General features: G+C 46.1%; 1 protein-coding gene across 1 annotated transcript; it reads right to left on the bottom strand.

Moving 5' to 3' along the window:
• Positions 1-2,729: 2,729 nt before the first annotated feature.
• egr3 (early growth response 3) lies at positions 2,730-10,117 on the bottom strand. The gene is made up of 2 exons (XM_072682427.1): positions 9,777-10,117; positions 2,730-6,082 (listed from the first exon to the last, which is right to left on the bottom strand). Exons 1-2 carry the CDS (start codon positions 9,931-9,933, stop codon positions 4,956-4,958), a joined length of 1,284 nt encoding a protein of 427 aa, XP_072538528.1. The 5' UTR covers positions 9,934-10,117; the 3' UTR covers positions 2,730-4,955.
• Positions 10,118-12,108: the final 1,991 nt, after the last annotated feature.

The raw sequence follows: 12,108 nt of genomic DNA, 5'->3' as shown, positions 1-12,108 counted from the left end.
GACAACTCTACTCTAAGAACCGTTAGAAAGCTTTTAGGGTTTTAGGCCTAGTTATAAGGTCCTTCTTTATTATGGGGAAAGGCCTCTTGTAGGCCTATTTGGTTCTTTGAAGAACCTTTTCTAAAATTCGGTTCTAGCTAGTTAGGAATCAAGGAAGGCCTGTATAAGTCCTGTATAGAACCATTTTTCTGGCCAAATGCAATAAAATTGTGTAACTGTATAAACCACACTGTTTATGTGTTGTTGCTCAGTTTTCAGTTTTTGACATAATGTGAATCTGACAAAATTCGGTCAAATTGGGTCAATAAAAATGCCCCTCAATGTTTTTATGTTTTTTAATTTATAGAAATAAATCTATATATAAACACACTTTTAAAAATAAAGATGGCAAATAACGTTTATTGGGTGCCATATAAGAACCCATTTTTGGCTCCCTAAACAACCTTACAGTGGGTGGTTCTTTGAAACCCATTTAAGTAAATGAGCTGTATGAGTGCGGAGAACCTTAATATAAGGGTTAATTATAGTTTTTTTCCTAGAACCGCACAGCCATTGAGGAGCCTTTATTTTTTTAAGAGAGTAGTGTTTACAGATCCACTCCTAGGCAATAGTAGCTCACGCTGATATACTCCAAGATTGGCCAACCCAGTCTACATAGGCCCGGCTGATTTTCCGAAACAACTCCTACGGCCCGAGCCACCCATTCATTCAGGAAAACCAACAAAAGACATTCTGGAGCCATCGGGGGCCTTGTTAATTAGAGAAGGAATGGAAGCCTGCCAAGACACACAGGCCTTCAGCGGGACAGTTTTGTGCAGGACGGCAGCGTGTGGACAAGCCTCAACATTTAAACTGGCGAGTTTGTTAGGGAACGTGATGCTGAGAGGGGGCTTATGCTTAAGGTGCCACTGACACGGCCATGTAGGATTTTTTACTCTCTTTCTCTCTCTCTCTCTCTCTCTAGCGGAGGAAGGAAAAAGGCTCGAGTGCTTCGGCTTATGCAGCTGAGCTGCATGTGTTGAGAAGATCCCAGCAACAGGAATTAATATGAAGCCAATACCTCGTCTGTCGCTGCCAGAACAAACGCTTGCATATCTAATATGGCAAAACCCTTCTTAACTGTTGATGGAGGTCAAGGTAAAAGGACCTTCTTCTTCCAAGCAAACACCATTCTACACTGTTGTTATACGGATCTTTGCTGTCAAAAAACATTACAGGAGAAGGAAAACACTACAGTCATTTTAGAGCATTTCTATTGGTCCGTTCATCATGAAATTCTGATAAAATGTAAAGAACAAAGATGGCAGATACCAAGAAAAGTAAAAAGTAGAGTAAAATTTTTTTTTTTTAAAACAGTAAAAATATATATTTTTTGTGCCACAGTGGCAATGTGATAATAGTCATAATTACTGAATTACTAAAAATCTGTATCATCTATCACTGTCAGATCAAAAGCTTCTATATCTAAAATAGAAATTTCAAAACCTTTAATGAAAGTCAATGTAAAAAGACCACATTTTTTCCCATTTGTCATAAAATGTACCAGAAACATCAGTAAAACCTCCTGTTTAAACATTATGCAAAATACTGGACCTACAAACTTTTCATCCATCAGCGCTGATGTTTGGCTAAACTCTTAGATCTGTCGGTTAGGCTATGTAGGCCCAAATGATTTTCTCCTACAGCATGAGCCTGTGAATTCAGGAAAAACATAAATCTGCTAATCAAAATTTGCAGTTAAGCCCAAAAAATAAAGGTGCTTCACAGGGTTCTTTGAGCGATGCTTTAGAAGAGCCTCTTTTTGGTTCGATAAAGATCCTTTTTTCTAACAAAGATGAGGAAGGAAATGGGAAGAACCTTTACATCAAGTAAATGTTATTTAAACCCTTTAAAAGGTTCTTCACACTCACATCTAAATTACAAACATGCCCGTCTACGAAACCAAGAGTGGTTCTTCTGCGGCATCGCTCAAGGCATCAGTATTTTTAAGGGTTGATTTAATGGCTCCTGCCAAATTGGAACACAGCTGAATCCATCGCAACACTTCTCTAAAGATAATATCATTGCTGTCGCACAAAAACCTTGTATTTTCAAAATACAAGTCATTCTGGGGCATTTCTATTGGTCCATTCATTATGAAATTTGGACACAATGTAAAGAACAACAGCCAGTTTCCATTATATCGAAAAAGTGAAGAGCTACAAAAATGGAGGCGTCCCAAATGTGGACGTAACCACTGAGTTACGTTTTGTCTTATTATCACTGTATGACTGTATAAGCTTCCAAACAAAGAGAGCGCAAGATATTAAGAGACACCAGCCTCTGTTTTTCCAAATAACCTTATTGTTTATTTATTTAATAAACACATCATTCAGTGTGTCTCCATATCATTCTTTGAATATTATGCACAAAAACGAACGACATTTTGAGACCGTTTTCAGGAATGACAGGGGATGCATCAGATTTGACACTGTCGGACAACGCCTCTCTGTCTCTCTCCTTCTCTCTCTCACTCTCACTCTCTCTCTCTCTCACTCTCGTACAATTAAAAAAAAAAGAAACACTAAACTATGTACACAGTCACTTTCTCCGCAGATGTACGTTCAAACACACCCTCTGCATCCACATTCAGTCAATGTAAAATCCCAGTGCGCATGCACGTGTGTATGTATTAATGTACACACGCATGTACACACACACCCTGACACACACACACACACACACACATACACACATACATACATACATACGGCGTAATACTGAAGCACATTGCTTTTTTTGTCCTGTACATTCTTAGTAGAAAACATGTAGTAATATGTTTATATACGCAACTGTACAACAAACTAACGAAAAAAAACAAAACAAAAAAAACCCCAAACACCCCTCTCGATATTCCGGATCAGTGTCTCAGTGTGATCCGGAAACGAGTAGCCGTGGAGAAAACCACATTGGTTGCTGCCCCTCAGAGCTGTTATTAAAAAAAAAAAAAAAACAGGAAAAAAAGAAAGAAAAACGTCATCCAAAAACATCATCTCGAATGGCATGCATAAAGCTGGCAGATTTCAGTCAGTGAAATAAGAAAGAAACTCAGAACAATGGCATCCCAGATCAACCATGCTTATGCCCAGCGGCGACGCTCTAAGGCAGTTATTTCCATAATTTTGGCTGGCGAGTACTTTGTGTTAAAACAAACAACAACAAAAAAAAAAACGTGTGCTGAATATACAGTATGCCTGGAACGAAGGGGGGTAGGGGGGTGAAAGGAAGGAGGGAAGAAAACTTGCAAGATTGAAGAATGAGAACCGGCCAATAAATCAAGCGGCCAATAAAAAGTCAGCGATAAGAACAACACAACAACGGCAACAACAACGGCAACAACAACACCAACAATGCAAACATAAATACCATAGACACCATTTACATGTGAAACATGGCAGTGCTTCATATTTCACATTTCACATCATTTCTTTCAACAGCTGTGTGTGTGTGTGTGTGTGTGTGTGTGTGTGTGTGTGTGTGTGTGTATTTGTGTTTGGAGGGAAGGGGGGGTGGCTGGGGGTCAGGTGGACACATATATTGCTGTTCCCAGAGGTTCCCAGAAATGACCGCTGCGACCTTTGTTTCAGTGCTAACCAAGACATACTGTACTAGCAATACTAGGACACATGCAGGCATACAGACAGCAACAAAATAAAAATATAATAAAAAAATAATAACAACAACAACAAAAAAGGCAGAATCGCCCGATTTTGATTGGCACGAATAAAGGATTGGATTTGGCCCTTGCGCACACCACAGTAAGAGTCTGAGGTAAACGCCACAAATTTAGCTCTGTTAATTTCACGCTACTTAGTAAACGGCACTAAACGTAAACGCACGTCTTCTATTTTCTTTTATTTTCTTCTCTTTTTTTTGGTATTGTACAGGCAATCTGTTGCTGTTTACAAAAGGCATCCAGATCCCTTAATTGTACTGAAGGGATTTTGAGATATTAAGATAATGCAAGTCTAATTACGCAAGAAACACCCACTTGAAGCTTGAACTCACTGAGCTTTTCAGTGCTGTAAGATTCTGGGCTTAGCGGTTTTCCCTTCAGATCGATTTCCGGAACAGATCACTCCAGTAGCTTCGCTATAAGCTCTGGTACGCTAGCAAGAACAATGGTGAAAAGATAAAATAAGACAAAGCGAAACAAACAAACAAAAAAACCCAACAAAACCTTGGCTGTAGTATCACAATAGATTTGGCACATTCTTATCAAAAAAATATTATCAATTAAATATTTAACAAGCAGGTTTTTTTTGTAGAACAAACAACAGGAACCAAAGTGCAGCGCAAACAAGGTATTAACAACGTTGAGTAAATTAAATTGCACTTTTAAAAAATTGGACAGTGACAACCTAAAATGCACTGTAAAAAAACTAAACACAACAAACTAAACTCAGATGCCAAGTGTATCTCACCTTGTATTTTATACTATACTGTAAAAAAAGAAAAAGCCAAAAAAAAAGAGTAAGACTAATTTGGCCCAGACTGAAAAATCAGGGGGGCGGGGGGGGTCATGTAGGTCCCCGGAGCCGGAAGTAGGACTCCCTGAGCCTGTAATGCTTTTTCCCAAAGAAGTGCCTCCTGGTTTTGTTTTGTCCTGGGATGACCTAAACTGTTCCTGTCCCTCCAGCTGCTGCCCCAGTGCGCTATTCTCCCTGCCATAAAACGCCAACGGGTCTTCCTCCCCAAGACCCACCGGCTTGACCTAAAGCAAAAAAGGCGAGGGGCAACACGACTACGCCATCTGCAAACAAACATTGAAGACCGTGACAAATAAACTAGAGATACGCAGAGAGAGGGGAGAGAGTGTGAGAGTCAGTGGTCAGGCCTTTCAGAAGAAAAGAAAGAGCCCAGCGCTCAGTGTCCTCCTCCCCCCAGCCCGATGGTATCTGACGGCAAAGAGTTCCCTAGGCGCACGTGGTAACAGTCAGGATATTGGCACTGCTGGGTCCGGCAGTCCCACAGGAACTCGGTGGGGACGTGTGGCTGCCCGCCGCCCCGGCACCGCCGGCCTTGTCTGCCGGCTTCTTGTCCTTCTGCTTGAGGTGCACCTTGGCGTGCCGCTTGCGTTCATCGCTGCGGGCAAACTTGCGTCCGCAGAACTCACAGGAGAAGGGCTTTTCCCCAGTGTGAGTACGGATGTGCGTGGTCAAGTGGTCACTGCGGCTGAAGGAGCGCATGCAGATGCGGCACTGGAAGGGCTTGTGGCCCGTGTGGATGCGCAGGTGGCGCGTGAGCTCGTCAGAGCGCGAGAAGCGCCGGTCACAGTTCTCGGCCGGGCAGGCGTGTGGCCGCTCGTGGACCGGCGTCTTGCTCGGCCGATTGGGGTACTTGCGAGGCCGGATGGGTTTGAGGGCGAGGGTCTGCGGTGGCTGGTGATGGTGGTGCTGTGACGCGTGCTGCTGCTGGCCGCCCAGGAACCCCGGGTGGATCTGCTGCTTGTCCTTGAACGCTCGGATGGTCTCCAGGGGCGTGATGGGTGGCGGATTCACCCGGATGGGGTCCATGGCCTGGAAGGGTTTGTGCTCCATCACCCCAACTTCGCCCTGGTGGTGGAACAGGTTGTAGTCGGGGATCATGGAGAAGAGGCTGCTGTCCATGGCGGGCTTGGAGGAGGTACTGTGGTAGTCTGAGCCCGGGTAGGGCAGGGAGGACGAGGTGGCTGGGCTGTGGTGGAAAGACACCTGTTCCTGGTACATTTCTCCGCAGGTGGAGTAGGCGGGAAGGGGCGGGGCGTACACTTGCTCAATGTCCGACGATTGGCCGCCCATGCTGCCGCCCGACGAGGATGTCTGGGCGGTGATGTTGCCAGGTGATGGTGAGACACCTAGGATCCCGGCGCTCACCAGGCTGATGATGTTGTTGTCGGGACACCAGCTGGAGCCGCCGATGCTCCCTGACGATGGGGTGTCAAAGGCAAACTTGCCCAAGTAAGTGACGGTCTGTCCACTCCGACTCGTCTGGAAACTACTGGAACCATACTGGATCTCCCCACTGCTCTTCTCACCTCCCATCCCCAAGTCCATGATATTATCTGCAGGAACAGATCAAAAGGGTCAGCCAAGTAGACAAAAGCAACACGAAAAAGCTCACACTCACACTGTCAGAGACTCTACGTCTAAGAAAGAAGCCGAGAGCTTTGGGCGGGACTACGCTGCTACTCTACAGAGTTGACTCCAGCTACTCCAGCTAGGGCTTGCTTGGCTCTCAACCTGGTCAGAGAAGTCTCAGCATACCTCCGTTAACTGTCTGTTCCCGAAACCGAAGGAGAAAAAGGACTATGAGCCCAAATGAGGAGAGCTGGAGGGAAAATAACAAGATCTTTGACAGAGGGGGGAGAAAAAGTTTGTCGACTGACTGACTCGAGACTGAAGTGAATGTCCCCTCCTCCTCCTCCTCTTCCTCCTCCTCTCCGTCTTTTCCTCCTTCCCTCTCTCTCTCTCTCTCTCTCTCTCTCTCTCACTCTCTCTCTCACTCTGTCTCTCTCAGGTTGTAACCCACGATGGTGTCCTTCAGAAGCAGACCAGCTCTGTTGCCAGTGAAGCCTCTCTGTACGACAGGGCGTCCGTCATCTGAGACACACATACTTGTTCTCACAGGCGGATCCTAAACGCGTGAAGTTCAGCGAAGGACCTGGTAGCGATAAAGAAAAGTCTGACTAAGCTTCAAAGGTGGGATCGGCGGATGTTTTGTCCCGACCCATTCATTGCTCTACAGCGCTTTTTATTACGTAAACTCCATGAACTCAAACATCAGCACTTGATCTTGCGTAAGGCTGCACCGCCAATTTACAGGACGTCCAAAAAAACAACAACCCTTATGACGTCCTCCAGGGTTTGTCTTGCTCCTTAAACACGTACTTAGAGTAATCACAGCATATAGCCCCAATCATGATTTACGGTGGGAACAAACAAAACCAAAATTACAGGCGGCGTTCACGTCTATTCAGCACAGTTTGCGCACATGTGTGTGTGTGTGTGTGTGTGTGTGTGTGTGTGTGTAAGAAAGACCACTTAGTGTGCTGGGAAAGGAATTCGATTTGGGCAAAAGCAAGAAGGAAAGGAGAGAGAGCCTCTGGACCTCACATCTCTCAGATACGAGGAAGAGCAGCCATCATTAGGGTCTGATGGGCTGGAATAATTCGGGGGCTTTCAGGATTCCCTGGAATTTAAACCTCCACTGCTCTGAGGCCAGGTGTAAAGATCTGATCTGAGATCCACCCAGGTAGCTCAGGAGAGACCCCCAAAACATTAGGAGCACATTACAGAGTATTAAACACTGGAGTTCATTCATCAGAGTGTGTGTGAGCAGAGTGTGTGAGCAGAGTGTGTGTGTGTGAGCAGAGTGTGTGTGTGTGAGCAGAGTGTGTGTGTGCGGTGCTGAAGTAATTTGCAGATATTTTGATATTTTGTCCGATTTCTATTTATTTATTTATTTATTATTTATATTTTTGTTGCGTGGGCTTTCTGTGATTCAGCCCAGAAAAGGCACGGGGTGTGTGAGAGTGTGTGTGAGAGTGTGTGTGTGTAGCAAACGGCAAGCTCATACACGCACACGCGCAGGGGGGAAATAAAAGCATTAAAGGTTCGGCACGTTCACACCAGCCCTTAATATCACCCTAATTCCACGTGCGCGCGCGTGTGTATATATATATATATATATAAAATAATATATAAATGAATATATATATATATATGTGTGTGTGTGTGTAAATTGTGCTGTCCTGCTGTTTTCTCGTCTGGGTGGGTTTAGCTCCTGGTTGTGGGGGTTTCTGTCCTTCTCCAACTTTCTGGACTTTTTTCGTTTCCCGCACGAGAGCCACCGGCCTGTCACCCCCCCCTGTTACACCCCCCGCCCCTGTTACCCCCCCCCCCCCCCCCCCCCCCAAAACACTGAACCCGCTCTATTCTGCTCTTTTAATTATTCTAAAACGGTTACAATTTTTAATTCGAATTGAATTAAACATTTAATTCGAATCCTGATTAAAACGCGTCGCGCGCGGATTCCCGCGCTCTGTCGTCTGTGTGTGTGTGTGTGTGTGTGTGTGTGTGTGTGTGTGTTCAGGGAGCTGGTTCTTGGTGTTGGGTGCTCGAGCTCCAGCGGTGTTAAAAGCTCTGCGTGACCACACACACACACACACACACACACTCCTCACCGCGCGCGCGCTCCCTAAAATCGCCGTATTCTAAAATGTTTGATTGATGGATTGATTGATTGATTGATTGATTATAAATTAATCTGCGCGCGACTAATCTGTCTTTACTTTTTTCCCCCACGTGCGGAGCGCGTTTGAAAGCAGCAGCGCCCACCTGCACGAGCTCGGACACGAGACTGAAGGGGCAGCTTCACTGACAGACACTTTAGTATGCAAATTACATAATTATAAAATTACAACATGATATAAATAATTTGTGCTATATATTATATTATATTATATTATATTATATTATATTATATATTTTATATATATATACACACATACAGAGAGAGGGAGACAGATTGATAAAACAATAATTACATATCTACCCTCTATCTTTATATATATATATATAGTTATATATAATAATATCGATCTATCTGTATATTTATATAAATATATATTTATATATACACATAAGTATATAAGAAATATATATATATATATTATACTATTAAAATTACACCTCTTTCTCTCCCTCTATATATTTAATGACTTTATATATATTATATATATGTGTATATATGTGCATGTATATATTTATATTTATATTTATATTTATATATATTGCGATTATATTAAATTTGTAAATGAAGGTGCACGCGCTCCTCGCCGGGCCGCGTCACCTGTCAGTCACGTGACCGCCCCACTCCAGCACCTGAGCATCAGTGGGACGCTACGCTAAACGCTGACCGGTGCAGTACAGGCCGGTGGTCGTCCTTGTGTGAGCCCCCCTACAGTGCCACGCAGTGCCCTGATTTACTGACCCTTTAGCGGTGCGGGTGGTCAAGCAACGGAGAGAGAGAGAGAGAGAGAGAGAGAGAGAGAGAGAGAGAGAGAGAGAGAGAGACTCTACATATTCAGGACATATACAGTGTTTTATCAGCACCTACAGTGTGTATAGCAGCTTTACACACACACACACACACACACACACACACACACACACACACATCAGTAGTGGAGCGCGCTGCTGGATGAACTCCTAGGAGCCCACTCTGAGCCCCTGCTACAGGTGTGCGCTCAGCACGGCGAGTGAGGGGGTCCAGGTCCGCGCGAGCGTGACTCCTAACTTTACTCCGGCTACTCCAGTTCAGGTTCTGGTCCAGGGCTGCACGCGCTTAATATGGCGAGGATGCTACAACGGGTTCTTTAAGAGATGCTGGTTCCACCACCTCCTCCAACCACGACGTGAAAGTGTGGAACCTTTGATCCGGGACCACCCAGTGCTCCTCAGTGGACCACCAGGGTTCCTCAGACCTCAGGCAGCTCTAACCTGGGCTGGAGTACCTGGGACCCTACAGGTGGGCTATACATCCGCGCGCGCTGATTACAGCCACGGTTACAATGTAATCTTCTGAACCACAACACACACACACACACACACACACACACAGAGAGAGAGAGAGAGAGTGGCTGATCACACAATAGCTAACACACACACACACACACACTGATCGTACACTACTGTACCACAGAAAAGAGCAGAAATAAGCGCCCCCCCACCCCCCCATCGCCGTCGCGCGCTCACCTGTGTTCATGTGTGTGTAGTGCGCCGCGGGCTCCGCGCTGGTGAACACGTTCATAGAGGTGGGGATGGAGTCTTCCTCAGGATAAAGGCTTTCAGGGATGGAGTTCATTAAGCTGCTCATGGTAAGAGGGATCTTCTCGGCCAGTTTGCCTGTCATAGCACTCGGCTGGCTGCACTTTGCAAAGGCATCAAAAGCCCCCCAGAGCGCGCGCTCAATCAATCACACCAGCTTTATCCACTCCAGGCTGAAGAAGATCTCGCAGGAGAGAGAGAGAGAGAGAGAGAGAGAGAGAGAGAGAGAGAGAGAGAGAGAGAGAGAGAGAGAGAGGAGACTGAAGATGAAGCTCTACGGTTCCTCTCGCGATCCCTCGCGTTTATCCAAGTTCAGCTCAGGCGCGCGACTGTTCCATCTGCTGCTTCAGCTGAAGAGCACGCGCTCTAAGTTCTGCATTGGCTCCTTGTGGTGTTGCTGTTGTTGTTGATGATGATGATGATGATGAAGAAGAAGAAGAAGATGATGAAGATGATGATGATGAAGGTGCTGCTGCTGCTGCTGCTGCTGGTGGTGCTGGTGGTGGTGTTGGTGGTGATTGCACAAGTGCAGCCCGCGCGCGCGCTGCTTTCTGGCTCTGTCTGAGACGTGTATGTGCGCGCGTGTATGTGTGTGTGTGAGCGAGCGAGCGAGCGAGTAAGTAAGTGAGTGAGTGTGTGCGCGCGCTATAGAGAGAGAGAGAGAGGGCGAGAGAGAGAGAGAGAGAGGGAGTGTGTGTGGTGGTGGTGGAGAGAGTGTGTGTGTGTGTGTGTGTGTGTGTTGCTCTGTTTGCTCGGACGGGAACTCCAACGCGCTTTTGGCCTCGTTAAATACGGGGGCTGGAGCAGCGCAGTGACGCACATGCCCATTTATGGAGAGACAGGCGCGAGAGACACGGAAAGCTCCTCGCGCGCACACACATACACACACACGGGGAGAGCGAGAGAGAAAGAGAGAGAGAGAGAGAGAGAGAGCACGAGAGCGAGGGACAGTGAGAGAGGGGGGTATTGGGGGGGGGCTTTTGCAGGTGCATCGCGCAAAACCCCCAAAAATCCGGATTAAAAACGTTGAAATATTTTAATTCGGTTTTTTAAAGTTCGCACGCGCACAGCGGAGACGAAACCGCGCGCCACTTTCTTCACACTTTTTTTTGGGTTCAGTTTCCGCTGCTTTTGAGTTTCCGTGTCGCAATTAATGAGGGGAAAAACGCAGAGGGCTAATAATAATAATAATAATAATAATAATAATATCGTTTTTAATATGCAGGCACGTGCAGCGTTAAAATAAGGGCGATATTAAACGACTGTATTCGTTTACCGAGCTTTTCGCAGCACGTGCGCGCCTCTAAATGCAGTATAAGCCCCTATCAGTCAGATCAGCCCCCCCCCACTGTGATATCAGGTGGAGATGGCTTGTGAAACTGGGTGGGCTACGACGTCCCAACGAGGCCTTATAATGCTTCACAGCAATGGCTTTTTATTAGGAATGCCTCTGGGACACTGGGAGACCTGAAGAGCGCGACCCCCGTCGCCTCATATGGACACTTGAAGGCCCTGCTGAACCCCACCTGTTACACCTCTCTCTCTCTCCTGCAGGTTAGAGCTTCAGCAGAAGATCACCACAAGATCTCGAGAACCTCATCCAGAGCCTTCTGCACAGGAGCTTGGAGAAGCTGGGCAGCCGGGCTGAGCGAGAGGCGCTGGTAAACACTGCGAGAAGATCCTCAGAGCTTTTTTTTGTCTGCTGGGGTTTTTGGGTTTTGGCTTTTGCTCTTTCGCCTTTGGCTCAGCGCAGGGGTGGAAACTCCATATAAGGCGCCCATCCGGCCACGCCCCCTGCTGCCTTTATTTGGTTAGCAAACTTCCGACCGAGTAAACTAGTGGAAAAGCCATTAAAGGAACCGCAGAGGCCAAAACGTCATGGGTTATATTTCATCTGCTCAGAAACTGGAGAGAGAATATCTTATCGCTCAACTTCTCCTTCTTCTCCTTCTGATTCAAGCGGCTCTGAGAACACTGAGATCTTCCAGGTCTGTTGTGGTTGAGTTTGATTAAAGTGGACTAACCCAGAAGAACAGAGTTCAGACACCGGCAGTTTGGCAGAGAGAAGGCCTGGACTGGATCCAGCGTCTCCTTCAGACAGAAGGGAAAATAAAAGAGTCCAAAAACTAGCTTTTCTAACAGATCTACCCCCCCCTCCCCCCTCCTAACCAGCCATAACATTATAACCACTGTTAGGTGAAGTGATACCAGTGCTTACAGTCCTCTTACAATGGCACCTGTGAAATGGTCAAGCGTAAGA

This window comes from Salminus brasiliensis, chromosome 6, assembly GCF_030463535.1.
Source record: "Salminus brasiliensis chromosome 6, fSalBra1.hap2, whole genome shotgun sequence".
In the NCBI taxonomy this organism is placed as follows: Eukaryota; Metazoa; Chordata; class Actinopteri; order Characiformes; family Bryconidae; genus Salminus; species Salminus brasiliensis.
The sequence above is the reverse complement of the archived record's forward strand: the minus strand, read 5'-3'. Positions and strand labels throughout refer to the sequence as shown.